At 36.0% G+C, this 21504-nt stretch overlaps 4 protein-coding genes across 6 annotated transcripts; 2 read left to right on the top strand and 2 right to left on the bottom strand.

The window, feature by feature from the left end:
- The first annotated feature begins 1196 nt into the window (after positions 1-1196).
- Positions 1197-8303, top strand: LOC132307150 (uncharacterized). Of its 2 annotated transcripts, XM_059804831.1 has the most exons (4): positions 1198-1522; positions 4639-4880; positions 4992-7630; positions 7733-8303. In XM_059804831.1, exons 2-4 carry the CDS (start codon positions 4847-4849, stop codon positions 7958-7960), a joined length of 2901 nt encoding a protein of 966 aa, XP_059660814.1. In that variant the 5' UTR covers positions 1198-1522; positions 4639-4846; the 3' UTR covers positions 7961-8303. The 2 variants fall into 2 exon arrangements, with proteins under 2 accessions (XP_059660813.1, XP_059660814.1); XM_059804830.1 differs by having other exon boundaries at positions 1197-1522; positions 4639-7630.
- A 679-nt stretch (positions 8304-8982) lies between these two features.
- LOC132307151 (mitochondrial import inner membrane translocase subunit TIM10) lies at positions 8983-11495 on the bottom strand. Its single transcript, XM_059804832.1, has 6 exons — positions 11358-11495; positions 11148-11234; positions 10798-10850; positions 9902-9940; positions 9603-9672; positions 8983-9345 (listed from the first exon to the last, which is right to left on the bottom strand). Exons 2-6 carry the CDS (start codon positions 11220-11222, stop codon positions 9289-9291), a joined length of 294 nt encoding a protein of 97 aa, XP_059660815.1. The 5' UTR covers positions 11223-11234; positions 11358-11495; the 3' UTR covers positions 8983-9288.
- A 1146-nt stretch (positions 11496-12641) lies between these two features.
- Positions 12642-15419, top strand: LOC132307153 (uncharacterized). Its single transcript, XM_059804835.1, has 4 exons — positions 12642-12789; positions 13473-13590; positions 14283-14359; positions 15171-15419. The coding sequence occupies exons 2-4, from the start codon at positions 13490-13492 to the stop codon at positions 15302-15304; spliced, it is 312 nt and encodes a 103-aa protein (XP_059660818.1). The 5' UTR covers positions 12642-12789; positions 13473-13489; the 3' UTR covers positions 15305-15419.
- A 29-nt stretch (positions 15420-15448) lies between these two features.
- Positions 15449-21151, bottom strand: LOC132307152 (uncharacterized). Of its 2 annotated transcripts, XM_059804834.1 has the most exons (3): positions 20350-21151; positions 16405-16609; positions 15449-15589 (listed from the first exon to the last, which is right to left on the bottom strand). In XM_059804834.1, the coding sequence occupies exons 1-3, from the start codon at positions 21093-21095 to the stop codon at positions 15584-15586; spliced, it is 957 nt and encodes a 318-aa protein (XP_059660817.1). In that variant the 5' UTR covers positions 21096-21151; the 3' UTR covers positions 15449-15583. The 2 variants fall into 2 exon arrangements, with proteins under 2 accessions (XP_059660817.1, XP_059660816.1); XM_059804833.1 differs by lacking the exon at positions 15449-15589 and having other exon boundaries at positions 16051-16609.
- Between the last annotated feature and the right edge of the window lie 353 nt (positions 21152-21504).

The following is a 21504-nucleotide window of genomic DNA, read 5'->3' on the forward strand; positions in this document are numbered from 1 at the left end:
TATATCTTTTATAAAATAGTTCAGGGTAATTTAGTTAATTTACAGTTTAAATTTGTCAGAGGGATCTATTTACATTAAATTAAAATTTTAAAGATATTTTTTGTACGTAAAAAAAAATGTAATATGCACTATAAACATACTTTAAGGCTCAGTTTGGTAGAGTGGAAATGAGAGGAATTGGAAGGAAATGTGATGGAAAGTGATTAAAAAATTGTGTTTGGGTAAAATTGGTGGAAGGAAAGGGAAGGGTTGGAGGGACAGTAGATTTCTTAACCTCCAAAAAATGGACGGAAACGGAAGGAAAGGGAAGGAGAGGCTTGGTGAGTGATTTCTTATGCCAAATTTGCCCTTGATTACACACAAAACCCATACGTACAAGTTAGCAATTGCAAAGAGAGAGGGGGGCAAGCTTGAGAGTTGAGAGACAGAGGGCCGGCTGAAGCTTGCGAACGGCGAACCCGAATTAGAAGGGCGGTGGAAACTGAAATTGGGTTTTGATATGGCTGAAATTGGGTTTTGATTTTTTGAACAATCTGAAATGATGCCGAAATGGGTTTTGTAGTTTTGATTCTTGCAGACAAATATATAAATCGAAAGAAATGGGTTTTGAACTTCTGATTCTTGTATTTGCAGTTGCAGAGAGAGAGAGAGAGAGAGAGAGAGAGGGCAAGTTCAGAGTTAAGATGAGAGTAGAGATGGAGGCAGGGAGGCTAAAATGATTTGGCCTAAAAATATTATATATATATTGCATATGTTTTGTTATAGTTTTTTTTATTTTTTTATTATTTATTTATTTATTTATTTGCAAATATTACATACTTAAATTTATAAATTTTTCTTTTAAAAAATTAAAAGGATATAATAATAAAATTATCTTTCGTTCCTCTTTTCTTCACTTCCCAACCTTTTTTTCATAACTAATGTTATCCTCCCCTTCAAACCCACCGTACCAAACATAGCCAACACTTTTTGACTCTCAACAAACGCCCAATGTCCATAAACCGTTTGGTTTAATAGTACAGTACATGTTATTGTTTTTAAAAAAACTTGTTTGCAAAGTCTCTTTTCACACCCATGACATCACTGAGTGAGCCCAGGGGCCCATCCGATTTGATCACCCCACTAATTCCTTCTTCGTTCTTAGCCGTCCGATGAAAACTATCTCCACTCTCTCTCTCTCTCTCTAAGTTACTGAGAGTACGGCCAAATGCTCACTAGCTCCAACCAGGCCTCTCTCTATCTCTCTACTTTCTCGCTCTGTAATCTGTATATGATTCTGTACAGTCTCTCTCAGCTTTGGAGTTTGTGGAATCAAAAGCCATTTCGAGATTAGAATTCGATGCGATCTCTTCTCTCCTCTTCTTCGTCCTCTGCGAGCTCTCTTTCACAACTTTTTGATCTTTGGTTGCTCTCAGTGTCACACTGAGACCTTTGTGCCACCGACACGTTTTGCTTCGTCTTCAGGATACAGAAGTTTCCGATAATGGCTACTTTCTCTTCTACATTTCAGCGATTACTCCTGGTACGTCCTCTGTTTGTTTTCCGAGAAAATCATGGATTTGATTCGGTAAAATTGTTGTTTTCCGTATTATCAATGGTCATATCTCAAAAGGTTTTTTTTTTTTTTTTTTTTCCCCTCTCTGATTTGTGTTCTTATAGTTCGTAAGGTTATGTGTTATTTCTTATTGAAGTAAAAATCAGGAATATCGTTGCTTTTGAAAGCAAAATTAGTACTTCTAAAAAGCTTTCACAAGGGAAATTTAGTGTTTTGAAGAAGCAATTTTTTTGGGTTTGTATGTTTTAAGTTCGAAACATCACTTGAATTTCAGCTTCTTCTTAAACATTCAACACACTTTTCATTTCTTAGAAACTATATAAGAAAAGAAGATAAAAGAGGAGAAAAAAAAAAAAAAAACTTCTTTTAAGGCGAGAGAACAAAAAAGCTTAAAATACTTTTTTTTTCCTCCTTTGTTCTCTTTATTTATTTATTTTATATTTATCCCGGGAAAGGGGAAAAAAAAAAAAGGTTTATGTTTGAAATTTTGAATCATGAGTGTGCTCTGCTTTTAACTACCGGGATCCTTTTCTTTTCCACCAGTTGCAGCTTTGATGAGGGAGGGTGTCCCAATTTGCTTTATCTTCATTCAAATGGTTTCCAAGGACCACTAAATTTGCCTACTTTTTGTCTATGTATTGCCAATTTTCTTCTTGTAGCTATCATCAAATTCACGCCCTTTAAGACCATTTTGACTCCACACCACTTAATAGCATACAACTTTTCTGAGATTCTCAGTTTCTTTGTTGTTATGTAATTGAAGAAGAGTGAAATAAAATTCAGAAAACAGAGATGAAGAGATTATGTGACCATTATGGACTCAAGTGGACATAATATATTCTCATTATATTTCATAATTTCTTTGCAGTATGGATTAAATTGGAGGTAATATTTTCTCCTTACATTTCATATTTTCTTTTCTAAAAAATTTACACACCCATTTGCCTCTATGCATACTTGAACCATCACCTTCCACTTTGAAGGTAGAGGAGATATCATGAGGCTCCTCGGTTGATAGTCTTTTTCCTCATTCATTGTTAGAGAAAAAGGTCTATTTTAATTATTCAAATCAATATCATTAGCTGTAAGACAATGGGTCCAGTAAGAGAGAAGGTTACCGAATACTGAAGCTCAAAAGGACAAGTGCAATTGAAAGAATTTCAGAAACGGTCCCTTTTCCTCCTCATTAAGGAGAAGAACAAATGATTCATACTTTTTATTTTGGAGAAGGAGTTGATGTTGCCATTTATATATTTTTACAATTTGTAGTCTCTGCAAACAATGGGGTTTTCTCACTCTAATTGGTTAGGAAATTTATCTGTTCAAAGGAGAATGATGTTTTTTCCCAAATATATTTCTGGTATACAACGGTGCCTAGAATATCATCCAGCTCTGATTCTAAATTCTTAGAACCAAATAACAATCTGCATCTTTGTGTCTCCAGTGCCACTTTACTTGAAAAATCAACTAGTACTGTCGTTTTAATGCCTTCTGATCTCAAGCATGGCATGCCTTTGTCCTTTCAAAAAAGGATATTTATAACACCTATGACATGCAAAAGCAAATTTCACAAAAAAAATTCAAAAATCTTACCGTAGAGTACTATAGGTATGGTCCGCTGCTTGCATGCTTAAATAAAAAGGTTTTTTTTTTTCCTCGAAATTTTAACTTCCTAAATTTGTGGTAATCGTGATAATGGAAAACAGAGCTAATCTTGTTGCCTAGGTGCATTGAATAAATTCCTTTAGTTCCTTAACAGTGCTTGGAGATATTGTTTGCCCAGGGAACATTTTGGTCTAAAATCTCTCTTGGGGAGTTTCTATTTCGTTACCTATAGTAGCCAATCTAGAGGCCGAGGGACATATTGAAGCTCTTATCTGGTGAACCTTTTGAGGTCTTCAATGTCAGCTTAAGACTTCTATCTTTTGTCATTGTTCTCTGGATTGAGAAACTCTCTATTTAGATCTACTTATGGTGTCGATATCTAATGGATAAACTATTGAAACCAGTGGAACGTTCCATCCATCCATCCTCCTTTAAAATGTAATAATTTGGACATGAATTGGTCATTGTTGGAACTGAGGCTAAATTCAGGGTCGAGAGGAATAGCAGGTTTGATGAAGCTGCCACGAGAGTTTTTGCAGGGAATATGAGATCCAACGAATTTTACTGATATGGTCAATGCCAAGATCATGCATCTTGTGCGAAGTATTCTCAATTATGTTGACCTGCTCGCCCATTGTATTGAGAATAATATTAGTATAGTTGTTTTGCTCAGCCAGATGGGAAACAACTTCGATTAAAAGCAGCTTCATCAAACCTGCTGCTACTCTCGACCGTGAATTTAGCCTCAGTCAAGAAGTTGGGTAGAGAATTTGTATCATCTTTAATAAATTCAATCTGAAAATCAAAAGCAGATAATAAGGCTTGCCATTGAGCAAAGAAGGAATTTCTTGATGGAATTTATCTTTTGAGAACCATATAAACCAGGAATGCTTGAATTTAGGATTCTGGTAGAAAAGAACATATTTCCAGGCTTTTAAATGATGGCACACCAATTCCTGATGCGTTACTACCCTTATAGCTGCAACTACACGGCATTTTATTGGTAATGCTCCCGCTTTATATGAAAGAGGAAAAGAATTGCTTATTATCATTAAGTCGCATTTATACCCTCTTTATGGAAGAGAGTCAGTAATGGCAGAAAAAATCTCTGAATGCTGGGATAAGTATTATCTCTTGTTGCTGGAGCAGTAATTAACTCTGTTGCTTTGGCTGCTCAAATTTTTTGTTGGTTTATGGACAAATGAAGACAGATATTAGTCTTTTTTGTCTGCAAATTTCATCACTCATAAGGGGATACCAAACTTGATCTGTTTGTTTGCATTTCTTAACTAACGATATCTGTAGTCCTTTACCCTAGCGTAATCTTTTGCATCTAATTGTTTCAATTGTTTTCTAATTTTCTTGCTACTTTCAAAGTTTGCTTTTATCTTCAGAATTGATTGTAACCATCAGAAGCAATTGTTTATATTTTGCTTTCTATAAGTTGTTGCAACTGAAACTTGGATTTTTATCTTCAGAAACGATTGTGTCCGTGTGAACAGTGAATATCATCGTCTTTTCTGCTCACAAGCTTTCACAACAACCAACCAACCGGCAGATCGACAAACTATTTGAATCTCTTATCATGCCATCTGAGATACAGCTGATCCTTGTGTCTTACCAGGCATATGGGATTCCGTTTAGAGCTTAAGAAAAATTCAAAGGGATCGTCAAACTTCAGGAAGAATGGAGAATCGATTATTGCCCCAAGCAAGCCAAGGTACAAAATTGCGAGACAAGTTGAAAATGGAGAAATCTAACTCGTCTTACACTGATATCCATTCTGAAGTAATAATAAACATTGTAACTGATATCCCATCAACATCTTCAGGGAATCACCATAAGCAACAAGTTGGAAGAAAGACAACTGTGAATAAAGAGGTGGTTAAATATATCTCAACTTTGCCAAATTATTTGGAAAGGGGAGAAAACCTTCAGGAGAAAGCTTTTAATGTTGGGGTCCTTGACTGGCGCCGTTTAGAAAATTGGCAGCATAACCTTAAACAGGTCCCTGATAGATGTAGCAAGGATTCACCATCCAGCAGCAATACCACCTCATTTTTCTCGACAGATGGATCATCTATCCATTCAAGCAGAGGACACAGTTGCTCTCCTGCTCATCCAAGGATGCACCAGCCCACACTACAATCTCATCTGAATGCATCACCGGAAGAAGGCTGTTCTCAAGGTGTCAAAACCTTTACAGATGTTGGAACGATTCAAGATCTCAAAGCTGCCTCGTCCGATCCCTTGAAAGGGAAGCAAAGTATCCTCAGGATATGTCACTCTATTGATGAAAAGCATTCAGAAATCAAGCTGAAGGAATGCAAGAGTTCAGACCCACAGATAGTTCCCAAAACAAGAATGTCCCTGGATTCGGAAATTTTCAGGGTGGCACCACATTTAAAAGGAAAAATGAAGATTCAAGAAGTTAAATCCACAGGAGGAATGGAGAAGTTGCCGGAACCATATTATGATATCATTGATCACAATTGCCCTGGAACCGACAATTCAGTGGTTCTCTGTTTACCCAGAGATGACAAAGAAAATAGTCATTCTGCAACATCCTGCTTTTCTGATTCGACAGCAATAAATAGTCAAAAATCAAGTGAAGCAAATCAAAGAAGCTTCCAGGAAGTATCTTTTTCTGAAGAGGTTTACAATGCAGAGGTCTACCATGACATTCCATGTTCATGCCCCATGCCTTGTGAAGGTGGTGACAATAAAAACTTGAAGATGAAACAAGCCAACTCCACAGATGTAAAGAGTGTCAAGTGTTCACATAAACCATCACAACCTTCACTATCTTCTGTAAGATTATCATCCAGTCCGTCCAGAGGCAAAAATCTGGAAGAGAAGTCATCAAAGATCATGTCTACAGATTCAACTTTAATTAAGTCTTCCGAGGAATCAGATCTCAAAATGGGCACTGTAGCAGCTGCTAAATCGAGAAAGCCTTCTCCAACACGTCTATTTAGCATAGGCTTGGGTAGGAATGGCAGAAGTTCTGGCCACAGAGATGGTTCAGCTATATCACAATTGAGCTCCAGGCATATTTCTGCTAAATCTGACTCAGAGAAAGCTGTGGCTCCTCGCTCAGATAACTCAAATAGCCATCTGCAGAATGGTAGTAGTACAGCCCGGTCCTGCCCTTTGAGATTATCATCCAGTCCATCCAGAGGCAAAAATCTGGAAGAAAAGTCGTCAAAGATAATGTCTACAAATTCAACTTTAGTGAAGTCTTCTGCAGAATCAGATCTGAAAATGGGCACTGTAGCAGCTGCTAAAGTGAGAAATCCTTCTCCAACGCGTCTATTTAGCATTGGCATGGGCAAGAATGTCAGCTCCAGAAATATTTCTGCTAAATCGGGGTTGGAGAAAGCTGTGGCTCCTCCTTGCTCAGATAATTCGAACAACGATATGCAGAATGGTAGTAGTAAAGCCCGATCCAGCCCTTTGAGAAGGTTACTGGACCCATTGCTTAAGGCGAAGGCAACAAATTCCCATGACTCCACACAGTCATCACGGAAAGATTCTTCATCAGCAGATAGGGCCTGCAACTCATCTCATGGACGAGGAGAATCTTCGACTCTTCACTCAATGAAAGTAAAATTCGATTTGAGGAGTTGTAGGTCCATTAATGTTGATGATTCACGGCACAATGATAAGCATGGATCATCAACAGTGCAAGCTCTTCTGCAGATTGCCATAAAGAATGGCCATCCTCTGTTTACATTTGCCGTTGACAATAATGGTAACATTCTAGCAGCCACAATGAGAAAGTTAAGTACTTCTAAAAAGGATGACGACAGCTGGATTTATACATTCTTCACTATTCGTGAGATGAAGAAAAAGAATGGTTGTATAAATCAAGGGAGCAAAGGCAAAGGTCAGGGTTATGTCCCTAACGTTGTTGCCCAACTGAAGGTTACTGATTCTCAGTTCTCTAAGTTGATCGGACACAAGTGTACGGAACAATTTAGCATTAGGGAGTTTGTTTTGTTCGCTGTGGACCCTAGAGAGTCGGATCAGCAAACATCAGACTTCCAGCCAAATGATGAGCTTGCAGCCATTATTGTCAAGTTCCCTGAACAGACTGCTAAAAATCTGGACCAAGATGGGCAGCAGAGCGATAGCTTCAGTTACCAATCAATGATTGGTCTGAAAGAGCCATTATCAGAGGTCAGAAGCAATTCTAATTCTAGGGATGACAAAGAGAATGGATCTTCTAACGGAAGTCAAGACCTTTTTAGCACAACAGTTCTTCTGCCCGGTGGTATTCATGGACTACCAAGTAAAGGAGAACCTTCATCACTGATTGAACGATGGAAATCGGGAGGGTTGTGTGATTGTGGAGGTTGGGATATGGGTTGCAGAATTAGGGTTTTGTCAAACCAAATTCGACTTAGTCGGAGATCAAGTTCATCCATAGTTCATCCCACTGAAGGACTATTTGAGCTTTTCTCTCAGGTATTGGTTCCCCTCAAACCTATTACCTATCTATCCATTTTCTTTTTTCAAGTTATGGCTGCCAGTTCACTTTATTAACTTATTTATGTACTTCTTCCACAGGGAGAACCTCTGGAAAATAGGCCTGCCTTTAGCTTGTCCGCATTCAAGGATGGATTATTTTCTGTTGAATTCAATTCTTCACTCAGCCTTCTACAAGCATTCTCTATATGTATAGCAGTTTTAAATAGTAGGAAAGCATACAGATTTCCAGAATCAAGTAACTTGTTTGAAGAGAAATCATCCGAAGAAACGACATTTTCGGAAATTGATGGAACAAAAGGTTCTTGACTGTATCAAAAGCATAGTTTGCACAGAAAGTATGTCATAATTGGGCTCAGGTTGTACAGTTTTTATTTTGCTGTTGGCTAAACAACTCAGTCCTGCAATGAACATTGTGCTGAATGCCATCATCATCTGCCATTGAAATATGGAACCAAAAGGATCATGGCTTTCATTTTCAGAAAGCATGCTATAGGTGCAGGAAGGTTCCCTGGAAAACTGTAATTTGCATTAGTTGTATACAGAATAAAGGTATCTTTGTTGAGTGTCCATCTCATGTACAGATTGTATACTACAATCTAGTTTAATGCATGAAGCTTAATGAAGTCATTTCCGTGCGCATTTGCTTGCATGTTGGTTTGTGATTGGTCAAATGCATGTCGGTTTGTGATTGGTCTGAACCAATGGTCCTGGCACCGTGTAATAATTTTTCATGATTTTCTAGTTACGAGCTTGCAAAAAAATAAAATAAAAAATGTGAACCGTTGGAGAAGAAGAGGATTTTGAGTCTCATATGCAGTTTGCAGCTTCAACCTCCCCTTAATGATTTTGATAGACTTGGAGGGGTAAAAAGGATCGCAACTAAATGACGCTTTTATAATATTGAAAATAATTTTAACATTTTAATAAAATTAAAATTAAAAAGACATTCGAGTCCCACCAGAGACCCAAATTTCCTCAAAATTCAGTTATCTTTGCAATTCAAATGTCAATAACTGAACATCTATTCCAACTGAGTAAAAGATCGGCAATCATGCATTCTCAATATAGACACGGGATACATAATACATATAAAAAAGTGACCTCTGGTCCAAAAAGGTTCAGTCACAAGCAGATTTTCAGCACCCTTGGATGCGCCCAACATACTACTAATATCTTTAGATACATCTAAATAATTGTTTGAGAGTGTGTTTTCATTCTCAAATTCTCAAGGGTATAAGTGGTGAGCATGGCATCCACAGTCCCCCCACTTCCTCATGCCACAGGAAAAAATAAATAAATAAAGAAGAAGAAAAGTGAATGAACAAAACTGAACCAAATAGCAAAATATAATAACCTTCAGTTCCTTGCCTTGTAACAATACTACTGGATTACCTTGAAACAATAAGAATTTTCCACAAGGTTACTTGTAATAAGAAAAATAATTTACCGCGAAGTTCTAACTTACCACTGGCTGATTGCATCAGTTTATAAAACCATAGATTCAGAATTACAAAAACTTAAATAACTGGATTGAACGTCAAGAAATTTCCCAGATTCCCTTGGCAGCCAATCAATTATGTGTGTAATTTGGAGCAAATGATATTCTGAGCATAGTTTGATAAGTATGCCAAAATTTACACTGGAGGCTTACTGTTATGGGAACCAAGCAGCTGCCCAATGAGATTGGTCACCTGGAAATATAGAAACAGATGTATTATTGAAAGGAAAAGAAAGAGATCCACGAGGACAGAAAATGCTTCCTATAACACGGATACCACACGTGCCAGAAGCAAAACAAGGAGGTGACAAGATATGCCAATGCTAGCGGTCTGTTTCAAGTTTTTCCAGTGAAAAATATACATCCGAGGTTCATAATATTACTTCAACTAATGTACAAGTCATATCCCTAAAACTAAAACTTTGCACGCAAAAAAACCCGAAAGTTTACCTGCCAGTATTTTGAAACACAACGATCGATGCAGCTATTTTCACCCATGTTTAACTCGGTCTCCTTGAACCTGGAAACAGAGAGGAGAGATTTCAATGTCAACTCCTGAAATATAGATGAATAATTCTTTCAGGGAAAAATCAACTCCCAGAAAGATCAGCACAATCTTCAGAATATGAAGAAGCTGGAATTACTATATTCTGCATTCCTCCCTTTTCATAGTTCATCCATATTGAAACAAATATATATTTTTTTGGTAGGGAATACAGAAATAAATAACATTAAATAAATTAAAATACCTTTTCTCGACACACTTATCGAAACATGTTTGGGTAAGCCTGGATCAAAATTTTAAAACAAGTTAGTTCAGGACTCTAGCAGCAGAAAAGAAGCCTCGCATGCAGAGCAAGATTTTAGTAAATCATTTACTACCAAAAAAGAAAGAGGATGCACAACAATATGAACATTAGTTCTACATTTAAGCACACAAAATTGGAGGCCCTGTGACAATATAGCTAAGGATGGAATACATGCTCCCTACACCAAAATGAGAACCCCATCGTCGACTCAAAGATTGAGCACCCATGTGTTTGCATCTTTGGGTAAGAACCACAAGCAATAAGTTGCAAACTAAGACGGAAAATTGTTTTCACAAGGTAGCAATTTAGAATACTTAAAAGAGACTGATTTTAAGGTGCTCCTAACTCAGAAGACGTTGACAGACGCCACACCAAGCCATGTCCAGTTGGCCACTCAATGAGAAAAGAATGTTGTTTATCAGGAACAAGTACCATGTGCATCTCATCATTTGGACCAATAAGATTTCCATGTCATGTAACAAGTAAAAGTCTCATCAAGCAATAAACATTTAACATCTATGCATAATTCATTCTTAGAAGTGTATCATTGCTAAACAATTGCTTCACATTACGAGAACGCCTAAGTAATTAACATAAACTCTCAGACATGATGATGTTGGGTAATAGAACAAATGCCTCATCTTATGTTTGGGACAATTATTGCCATGAATATAGGAGCTAGTTTTACAAATTCTTCAGGAGGTGCTGTTTCCCTTTTAGACCATTGGTGTTGTTTGGAAGATCAACAAAAATGTAGTAATATCTTAAACAAGCTTCAAACAAATGCACAGAAGATAGTAAAAGAAAACTAAATTCACCGAAGATAGATCACCTACTTGTTAAACAATTCAACCCTATACTCCATCTCCTTCTCTGCCATGTCAAAGATCTGCATCATTATTAAAAACCCAAATTACAATCAGTTCCCACTGACAAAGAATTTAACTTTACAATCATAAGATTCAGGCAATCCTCCAATTCTAATAATTACAGTAAACAAATTAAATTAAAAACACGAAACCCACCAATTTACCTCTAGAATAAATATAAAAAACAATTAAAGTATGCAATGCATAGAACTTCAGAAATGAAATGCTAAGAATTGATATATAACAAATTAAATTTCAATCTGCTTACACATACATACACACACAGACACACACACAGAGGCAAGAGATGAAAGCACCTGTTCTTTGTCCAACTGGATTGGTGCCGGTGTTGGTGTTGGTGTTGGTGCTGGTGTTTTATTGTTGGCCGCCATTACTATCAGACTCTGAAACACCAAGAGATTCAAAGAAACACTTTCAAAATTTAAACTTAATACAACGAACAGAATTTGCAGATAATTTGAATTTACTCCACTGAGCTAATTCATATTACGGTTCAACGATCTTACTCTGAGTGACTGAGAACACGAACGATGAAAGATACTCAGTTATGAACGCCAATAGTGATAGACTAGCGAACCAAACCCTAAAAATTGCACAATATATCAGGGTTTACCAGAGGTTCAACAACGAGACGATGGTCGACTAAGAAAAGGGCTACAAGCCCAATTATATATAGGCCTAATATATAAAGTTTAAGGCCCATTTCATTTCAGAACCCAATCCAAACATAAATGTATTTGTTTGCCCTTCTACTTTCAATTTTTGGCAAGAAACCTACTTCAAGAAAAAAAAAAAGTTGACATAAAACTCCTCTCTAACTATCTAATTTATTGTAAAGTGATATTATAATGACTAAAATATCCTTAATACAAATTTAATAAAATAGTGCCCCTTAATATTAAATTAAAACTAATAACAATAATTCATTTGGCATAGTATTATTAAAATAAAAAAAAAAATGATTTTTTTAAGGACGTCTATAAGAAAATAAAAATACTTTAAAATGAATTTTCAAATTTTTATCTTTTAGAAAACAAAAAGAAAAAGAAAAATAAAATCTAAAATAAAAATCATTTTAAAGTAAAATCTAAATTTTCTTAAATTTATATTAAGCGAATTTTTTGTCATTATAACATCACTTTAATGGTGTGTAATTTTTAAAATTTTCTTAGAGTTCAATTTTTTTAAAATAAAATGGAATAAGAATCTAAAATGAAAATCTTTGTTAAATTTATATTAAGGAGCATTCTTGTCATTATAACATCAGTTTGCAACAATTTTGATACTTAAAGGGGCTTTATATGAACTTTTTTCTTCAAGCAGTTTTATTGCCCAAAAATAAAAATAGAGGAGCGTTTTATGCAATTTTTCATATAATTTAGGAATGCAACTTCGGTTGGATAACTTGAATTCAACTCGGGTCCAACTCGATTTTTCACAAGCTTAGGCAACCATTTTAACGGTTAGACTTAGGTTGAAAATTCTTAATTAGGGTTGAGTATGGTATGAGAGGTACTAGCAACCTGAATCCAAATTTTAATATTATATATATATATATATGTATATATTAAATATTTTATATATAATATTAAAGTCATGATCAACTTTTTTTTCTTTTCAGCTTACTTTATTTAAATCTCAATTTATTATATGTTTACACTTTGAATTTAATCTGACATTTTCGTATTAAATTTTTAGTGTAGGGATCCATCATATAGGTAATCTTACGGTCGGGTCAAGTTGAGTTAAGGTGGTTTGAGTTGGGCTTCAAGCCTTGAACTGTACCTCCAACTCGCCGAACCATATATATAAGCATCTAAATAAAAACCTAGGGCTGAGGTTTCCTCAGGCTTGGTAACTTCAAACTGGGCAGCGACAACACCCGACGACGGCTAACTTCCGACAACCTGCAAAGGCTTCCGGCGAGCTGTTTTAGAGGTAGCTTTTCCTCTGTTCTCTTCTTCCTCTGTTTCAGATTTAAGTTCTGGAAGCTTTCTGATTTGGACATTTTTTCTTTTATAGAAGCTTTCTGGTTATTGTTTTCTTTTTCTTTTTCTTTCTGGAAGTAATTTTTGTTTATGGTATTGTGTACATAAGTCAAATTTAGTTTCTGGGCATTTGAAAGTCTTAATTTTGAATAAATTTGAGTTGTGTTCAGTCAATTTTTTTTTTTTTTTTTTTTGTGTTCAGTCAAATTTAGCTATAGTCAGGTATGTCACTAAAATTCCTCAGAAATCTTAGATTGTCGTTTCTGTTTATTTACTTACTCGTTCAATTGTATAGTTGGTGCGAGGCCTTTACATTTTGAGCTACATTCTTAATTATGTAGGATCCCCATCCTAACAACCTTGGTGTCCATATGCTATTATCCTTATTATTATTATATATTTTTAAAGATTTTTTGTTACGCCATATCTGTATCATATTCCGTGTTTGTATCCGAGCTTGTTATTATGTATAGTAGTAGGGGTTTTGATGCCAAATATGTATGTTAATTCTAAGTTAGAAAATCTTGCTCATAATGAATATATAATAGTTGATGATAGTCGTTTGAGTTCAACACTGTTGCTTTAATCTATTTCCTTTTCTCTTGTTATACTTTTTATAATTTTTATTTACAGAATCGCGACTTGTTACTATGGAATACGGGTCAGTCCAGGATCAATCAGCATCCACATTTTCTTTGACTGATGAGGATCATACTTTAGCGAATTCCCTCAGATTCGCTCTAAATCAGGAGTCAGTACTCTTCAAATTCTAATTTAAACTGCTCAGCTTAATGTGCTTTTCGCTTAACATTTTTATTTGGGTTCAAATGTGATATATGTATGATGCTAGCTAAATGTCCGCCTGATATTGGGCTTTGACTAATATATCCACTTATAAAATTTATGTGTGAAATCATCAGTGTTCCACTCTGTTCATATGATGGTCCATCTTTCATGGAAAAAGAAGAAGTTGGATTTTGTTTTGTTTTATTTTATTTTTGTTATTTGCGTGAGATCTTCCAGGCAGATGCACTCTGAACTGCATAGCTTGAGTGTTTTTTTTTTTTTTTCATTTTATTTAGTTCAAACTTTATGATTAATAAATGCATTTACAAAGTAAGCTCCTACTTGCCAGGGACTAAGTGGCGCTCGTCCTCCTCATTAAGTCTTTATTCTCCTGAGTTCCAATCTCCATGTAACAAAGTTGGAACTCATCATCTGTTATGTGGCTTAGGATGAGATATTTGGAACCGAGCAGCCTGTTGTGCTTTATGGCACATGCATTCTTTTTATATGTTAACTGAAATTTTCTTTTTTCTTCTCTCTTATAATTTTTTGCAATACTGCTTCTTTTGCGTCGAAGTCTATCTATAATTATTTATATTTTACTGGGTTAAAAATTGTGCAAGGATAATTTTAACACATTGTGACATAATTTTGCAGTCCAAGAGTTACATTCTGTGGGTACAGCATTCCTCATCCCGCAGATGCTCGAGTAAATATAAGAGTCCAAACAACAGGTAAAGCCGGCATTCCCTGTCTATAGAAACTATCTACGGGTTCTTCTAATGATTGAACTACTGTCTCCCTTGTTAAAGCTCTTCTTAAAATCTCAATCTCAAAACTCTCCGTATATTCTAACCAAAATCAATGAAATGATGAAGTATGTATATCGATCCTAATTTATTTGCTGATCCCCAATGATGATGATTATTATAATTTTAAATATTAATATTGATGATGATGATGATGATGATGATGATGATGATGATGATAATAAGTAATAATATTAGATATTAATAATATTAATTTGGAAAGTCCATCGGCATTCTGCTAATGTTACGGAACATCCTGCATCCCGTTTGTCCCACTTTTTTGTAACCTAAGTGAGTTATATGATTTTTGCCTACATTGTCATTTGGGGCATTTAGAGTTTTTTGGTAGTAATTTTGTTGCATTGGGAGGTAGTCATTAGTTAGTGTCCATAAATAGTGTGCTAAATTGTTGTGTTGGTGATTGATCATATGCAAAAGCATTATGGTGATTGTTATCATGGTGACTTCTGTGGTATTCTTCTTGGGGGGGGGGGGGGAATTCCTTTGAACCCTTTTAACATGTTACTCAGAGTTTACTAAATTCATGGCAAAATATCGAAACATATCATCTCCAATCTACAATTATCTTGCAAAGCAGAAAGGAAGATGAAAACAGCTTATTCGGGTTGCTTTGCCATGTGATGCTCCTCGGGATTCTTTACATTGACCAATATGACTTTTTTTGCTTGATTTTTCAATACATTTTCACTTTTGGCTGTTGCTCGAAACTTTGCAGGTGATCCGGCGACTGAGGTATTGAAAGATTCTTGCCAGGATTTGATGCTCATGTGCCAGCATGTGAGAAGCACCGTCGACCAAGCTGTTGCTGATTTTAAAAACGCGCAAGCTCTCAAGGACATGAATATTTAAATGTTATAAAAGTAATTTGAACTATTCATCTCAATATTACATGTTTGTTTTGTCAACTAATGTAGATGATGATAAACATGTACAATCCCTATAGAGATTTGATTTCATTTGCCTACTGGTCTCTCATATTACAAGGTTGTCTTCCTGAAATCTTCCCGAACGATTTTCACAGAGAAATGAGCGAACTTTTTTGCACCTTACCACATAAGAAACGCAGATATGCACTCAAGTGGATGCGCGCCAACGGAGCACGTCAAACCTCAATGAAGATGAAATTCTTCACCACTGCAACAAGAATCCAGGTTTACTATTAGTCACCATTTGAATGATGGAATGCAAGTGGCCATTTATATCTTGGACAACAATGGCATAGCTAGATTTACAGCTTTCGGTCTTTCTGAACAAATTCAGAAGAAACAAACATGAGGTTAAAATTTAGGACTCTTGGGAGTGCTTGGTACAATTGACTATTTACAGCCAAAATGGTGTTTAAATGGTGAAGGATGAGTAGACTTTGCATACAGAAGAGATGCCTGCATGGCTTAAAATTTAACATGGGCAACTCAAAAAGCAATTCGAAGTAATCTTTGCCCTGCAACAGATTTACAGAAAAATTGGTCCTAAATGATATAAAAATGGTCGTCTATCATAAACCGACAACCGGAAAGAATCCCATCTTTTCTAGAATGTGCAAATCAATAGTCTGATCATTCTTCCCAAACCCACCATCTCTAAAACCCAGTGGAAAGAGCAAAAGAAAAGCTAATATTTACACTCTTATAGAGAAGCCAACAATTGTACAACATATCATGCTTCATTCACTACGATGTCTCATAGATTCTTTTTATATTCCAAAACAATCCTATTAAAGCGAAGCCAACGATTATGTAACATGATGCACTACAATGGCCCAGGGATACTTCTATAATTAAGACAACAAACAACAATCATGGGCACCAACAAAATGGGGTTTGCACCTTATCCCCCATGTCAAGCCTTCAAGGAGAAAAAAAAAAAAAACAAAAACAAAAACAAAAAAAAAAATGCATCGAACCAAGGAAAAATTCAAGACGGTTTTGCTTTTGGATTCAGGAGAGTACATTGAAGTGAAAGAGCCAAGAGATGATGAAGGCAAAGACCATGCAAGCAAGCAGGAAATTCATGATGCGGCGACCATGCCAGAAGCTCCTGGTCTCACCACTGATCACTGGTGCTGTGGGAACGGCTGTTGCACCAGTATTGTTTGCCTCGTTTGTCTGCTCACCAGCAATATTGAGTGCAGTGGCACCACAGATCTCACAGGTTCTGCAGAAAAACATAAATTAAGCGTGATTTAAAGTTTGATGTGGAATTTTAATCTAATAATTGATCAAATCAATGTAGGAAGTAGAAATTTTAGAACTGAAGGAAACAACATGAAGTTCAGTATCATTTTCTTGCTATGTTCATTACTAAAATTCAATTTGTTAAATGCATAGATTATATTTCAGACGAGGTTCAAAGAAGCCAAAAAAAAAAATCTTCATTTTTCAAGGGAAGAAAATAGATTTCACCAATGGTAAATAAATACATGTAAACACCAGGATCTAAAAAGGGTAATAACACCCAATACTGGAATTCTACGCTTCATATGATCACAATCAAAGATTTTGCATCTACATAAACAAGTCCTGTTTTAACCTTACAAGTCTCTCTTGCGAGTTGGAAAACCTCCAATCCGAAAAAGTGATGCATCTTTAGCCATATTGGGCACATTCTTTTTATTCCTGATTGAACTTGATGAAATTGATCAACCATCTAACACCCAGATCAATGCAGCAGCATGCAATATCTCGGGGTATTGACATTTCCATTACATTTCCAGAGACAAAGTATTGCCACAATGCTAACTTCAAATTTCTGAAGATCATCATGAAACAACCTGACTGGAAACACTTTGGTCGTTAGTTTTGCAGCATGTTATGTAACATGCAATATGTATTTCCTTAAAACAATATTGGAGGCTGCATAGAATCAATTTCTAGATGTTGGAAGTTAAGAATAAATCATAATCATTTCTAGATTTAGGAATATAAAATAAACCATCTCCACTCAAAAGATAAGTTGTTTTATGATCATCAACAAGCTCTCTCAAATACATCAGTAGCAACAAGAAAGATATCAATGAAAGACAGACTAATGAAGAATAAGTGGAACAGAACTATTCAAGCTCCAATAATACAAAATTATTTTTTCTATCGAAACTTGGAATTTAATAAAAGCACGACACCCATCCTTATAAATTCTTAACACAAGTCCTTCTACGTGCATAACCGATCTACTCTCGTAGCACGTAAAGAAGGCAAATATGGCTTCTCAAAGCACATCCTTATAATGGGATACGCAGGCATAGAGTCAGAAGGTTTCAGTAACAGCAAGTTTCTGTCTGTAAGGATTTTGTTGGTCATAATTTAGAGTTGTGTCACCTTCTGTAAATAAAAGACGTGGGTTTTGCAACATGAGAACTACTCAAATTGAACTCCAAGGGGGTGGCAGAGTTAAATGAGAATTACACGTATAAGGTGGAGGTCTGAGTTCAGTTTATCACCACAAACCTCCCCCCGCCCCCGGGGCAGCCTCACAGGGACTTTTCCTGAATTAAATTTGGTACGTGGCATTGGGGATTCAGTCCGGAGGGGTAAGTCTCACCCAAAGGCTAGTGACCGAAAAAAAGAAGTAATAATATAAATAAATAAATCCCTAAATGCAATATGATTTCTCTACCTCTACCATTAGACACCATCTAGCTATTTCTATGGCAATGCATATACAGGATGTAAGATCACGATTTAACTAAATTATATACTAGTGAGGCAAATCAAAATGTTACCACATCAAGGAATCTGCCGATTGTCAGAAGGAAACTCAACTTTCACAAAAGCCAAAGAAATATTATGATGGTGTATTCTTGCATTAAAGCAAGGGTCTTGCATCACAAAAGATAAATATGAGAGAGATTACATTTTACTATATTAGAACAAATGCTTATTGACAAAAACGAGATTGGGGACAGGTAATTTACACATCTCAAGGAAGTGAAATTGGTGCGCAGCAGTAAATTAAATTTTATAATTTTAACATATACATGTCCTGTTTATAAAGTTGATGCCATTCATCAAAGTAACTAGCTTACATTAGGGCCCACATTCTCAACTAACTTGAGATACATAGCGACTTGAAAAGCCTTTGAGGGAACATGTATCGACCAGAGGACGTGTTCTTGTCCATCAGTGAATGTTTGCACTCTATTGGGTAATTCTATCTATTTGATACCATGAGCAATATGCCAAAGGAATAAGGACAACAGCAAATATGACATGAAAGAAACAGGAACTGGAAAGATACAGTGCAACCAACAAAGCTGAAGTCAACCAAAAATGCATTGATTATATAGATATTGGAATCATATAAATCTATGTGTTTAATACTCTACTGTAGACATGTGTTAAATATGTATTAGTTACAAGAACATTTACTCAAGATAGACCAAGACTCATCAATCCCACTCACCATAGAAGAAAAAGGCTCAGCAAACCAATAAATCCCTTGGTACACACTAGAAAGATAGATGGATTAACAATCGCAAACTGACGAAAAATAAAGGCAATTCATGCATCAAACCAGATGGTCCAATTCTTTCTTTCTTCTCTCTTTCCTGTTAAGTATTATGCACGCATTCATGTCCCGGCCAGATTTGGAAATTGCACATCCCCTTTCAGAAGGGCAACAAAAGATACCACTGAAGCTAACTGCTGGTGGTCAAAACCAGATAGTTCAATTTTAGCATTTCTCAATTGAATCACAGCATAAACAGAGGTCTGATCCTAATGATCATATTAATCTTCTTTCTGATTTTTTTTTTTTTTTTTTTCACCACCTAAAATTTGTGTCATTTACCAAAGACAAGAGGATCTTACTTAAGGAGTATTCAGATCTAGGGGTGCCCCACGGATTCAATTGGAAGCAGCAATGACGAAACTTAGGAGTCTCTTAAAATTGGCCTTCCTGATTTACTGAATTTAGGTGAAATGTGAAATACAATTCCTATACTTACCGAAACCAAAAAAAAAATATAGAGTTCCTATATTCCGACAAAGCAAGAATAAAAAATCTGAACTATCTGAAAAAAAATAAAAGAAGATATGTAGAATATTACCATGAACCAATTGTGTCACAGATAATGACACTTCCATGGTTGAACTGAAGTACAGAAACAGGAATGCAACTGTATATATACATACATATATATAAGAATGAAAAATAGCAAAAACTAACCATATTTCATTTACCAAAATTTTTTTGCTGTTCTTAAACATTTGTAACAAATTATGTTTCCATTCACTCGTTCAATTTGAGAATTAAATGGTAAAAAGGTTTACAATTTGCAACTTACTCCATTGTTTCTGCTTGAGAAAATTTGGGCCTAAAAAATTGTACGGAACTTCAAATCATAAACATGTGAATAACTAGTTCAATTTCTAACTCCTCAAAACGAAAGGCAAACAAAAATAATACAAATCAGTAGCATCGATTTCACAACTCACAGTATAAAGAAAATAAAAATAATGAAGAACTCCTCTTTTCTCCAAATTAAGCTCAAAAAATGCAATGAACCAACAAATGAGCACGAAGAAGCCTCTCACAATTATCAGAATCTAGCATAATCGTTTGTTTATGACACAAAACAACCAAACAAATAACAAAACAGAACAACCAGCAATAACTACAAGCACATTATGAAAAAGATTATAAAAATAAAGTGTGAATTTCACATGTCATCTATTAGGTACAGAATCTAGAACTGCAAACAAACAACAAATAGATATCTCAATTTTCTTATAAGCAACAGAATTAACCATGAAAGTTAAAATCGCTCAGCGTAGTTAATTAACAGAAGCAGCAACACTAAAATTCATACAAACATTTTCACAAACACATCATAATCAAGCACACAAATCACATTTTTATGACATAAAAACAAATCAAGTTAGGGTTTTTAAACTCACGTGTTCCCCTTAATCTTGAACCAGGTCTCTGCACATTGCTTGTGAGCAGCCCCCAAATCATCCTTACAAGAACAACCCAGTTCCATAGCAACCCCAAGCTCTTGACTGCCACTGTTCCCACCCTCCAAGTTCAGATGACAGATTCTACAATTTCTCTCTTCTTTAGCCGAATGCACTCTCAACGCCAAATCACCACTCTCCAAGTCAACACCGTCCGACAAACAATCCGACCCAGAAGAGACTCTGTGACTGTGAGGGTCCGAAATCCCCTCAATCTCCGAGAACCCACATTCGTCGTATGACCCACCGGCCGTCGAGTACAGCGGCGAGTGCCACGACTGGTCGTCGTCCGAGTCGGAGAAGCAGAGGCTACCGTCGGTTGTGGTCTCGCTGCTGCCTGCGACGGAATGCCGCCTCCTCCGGCGTCGGCGATGGTGGCGGCCACTACCGGCTTCTATATCAGTAATGGGTTTGTCTAAAGCCGACATTTTAAGATACCCAGAAGCGGAAAGGTGGAGTGGTGGAGAGAGAAAGCGTGGGATGGGAGGACTTGAGAATGGTTGGAGGTTAAAGGGAGTGATCGACGTTAATGATGAAGAGAGCGAGGACTGAGAAACACATATAGGTGGTGTAAGTAGGTGACTATTCGTTTCATGCCTCCCCAAATCTCTCTCTCTATACATCCACTCACTCACTCTCTTCTCTCTGTCTGTATGTGTATACGTGGGTGTGCCAGATTCGAACATTGCTGAAAAGGAAACCCACGGTTTGAGTTGGGAAGTCCCTATTAACGGATGAGACCACAGTTAGCATTACGCAACCGTACTTCTATTTAAATTAAATGAATCAAATATTTGGTTGTGGGACTAGTATAACAAGGGGGAGGTTGTCCACTGTCAGATTTGAATAGGAGAATGATTGAATATATTCGGTGTTGATTCTATTCAACATTTTAAACTTTTGAATTGGATTGTAAAATATTCGCTCATTTCAATTAGTATTAGATCTTAATTCAATATAATGGCGTTACGAGTTCAGATTATTCAGGTGGAGTAACAAGTTTGTATATATATAATTAAAAAAGTGCTAAATAAAAAAATTATGGAGGATTACTAAATTTATTATAGATTTATTAAAGGGCAAAAAAAACCATTG

The sequence above is a fragment of the Cornus florida genome, unplaced genomic scaffold (assembly GCF_030987335.1).
Source record: "Cornus florida cultivar Cherokee Brave unplaced genomic scaffold, ASM3098733v1 CherokeeBrave_3.0.0_Hap2_Chr05, whole genome shotgun sequence".
In the NCBI taxonomy this organism is placed as follows: Eukaryota; Viridiplantae; Streptophyta; class Magnoliopsida; order Cornales; family Cornaceae; genus Cornus; species Cornus florida.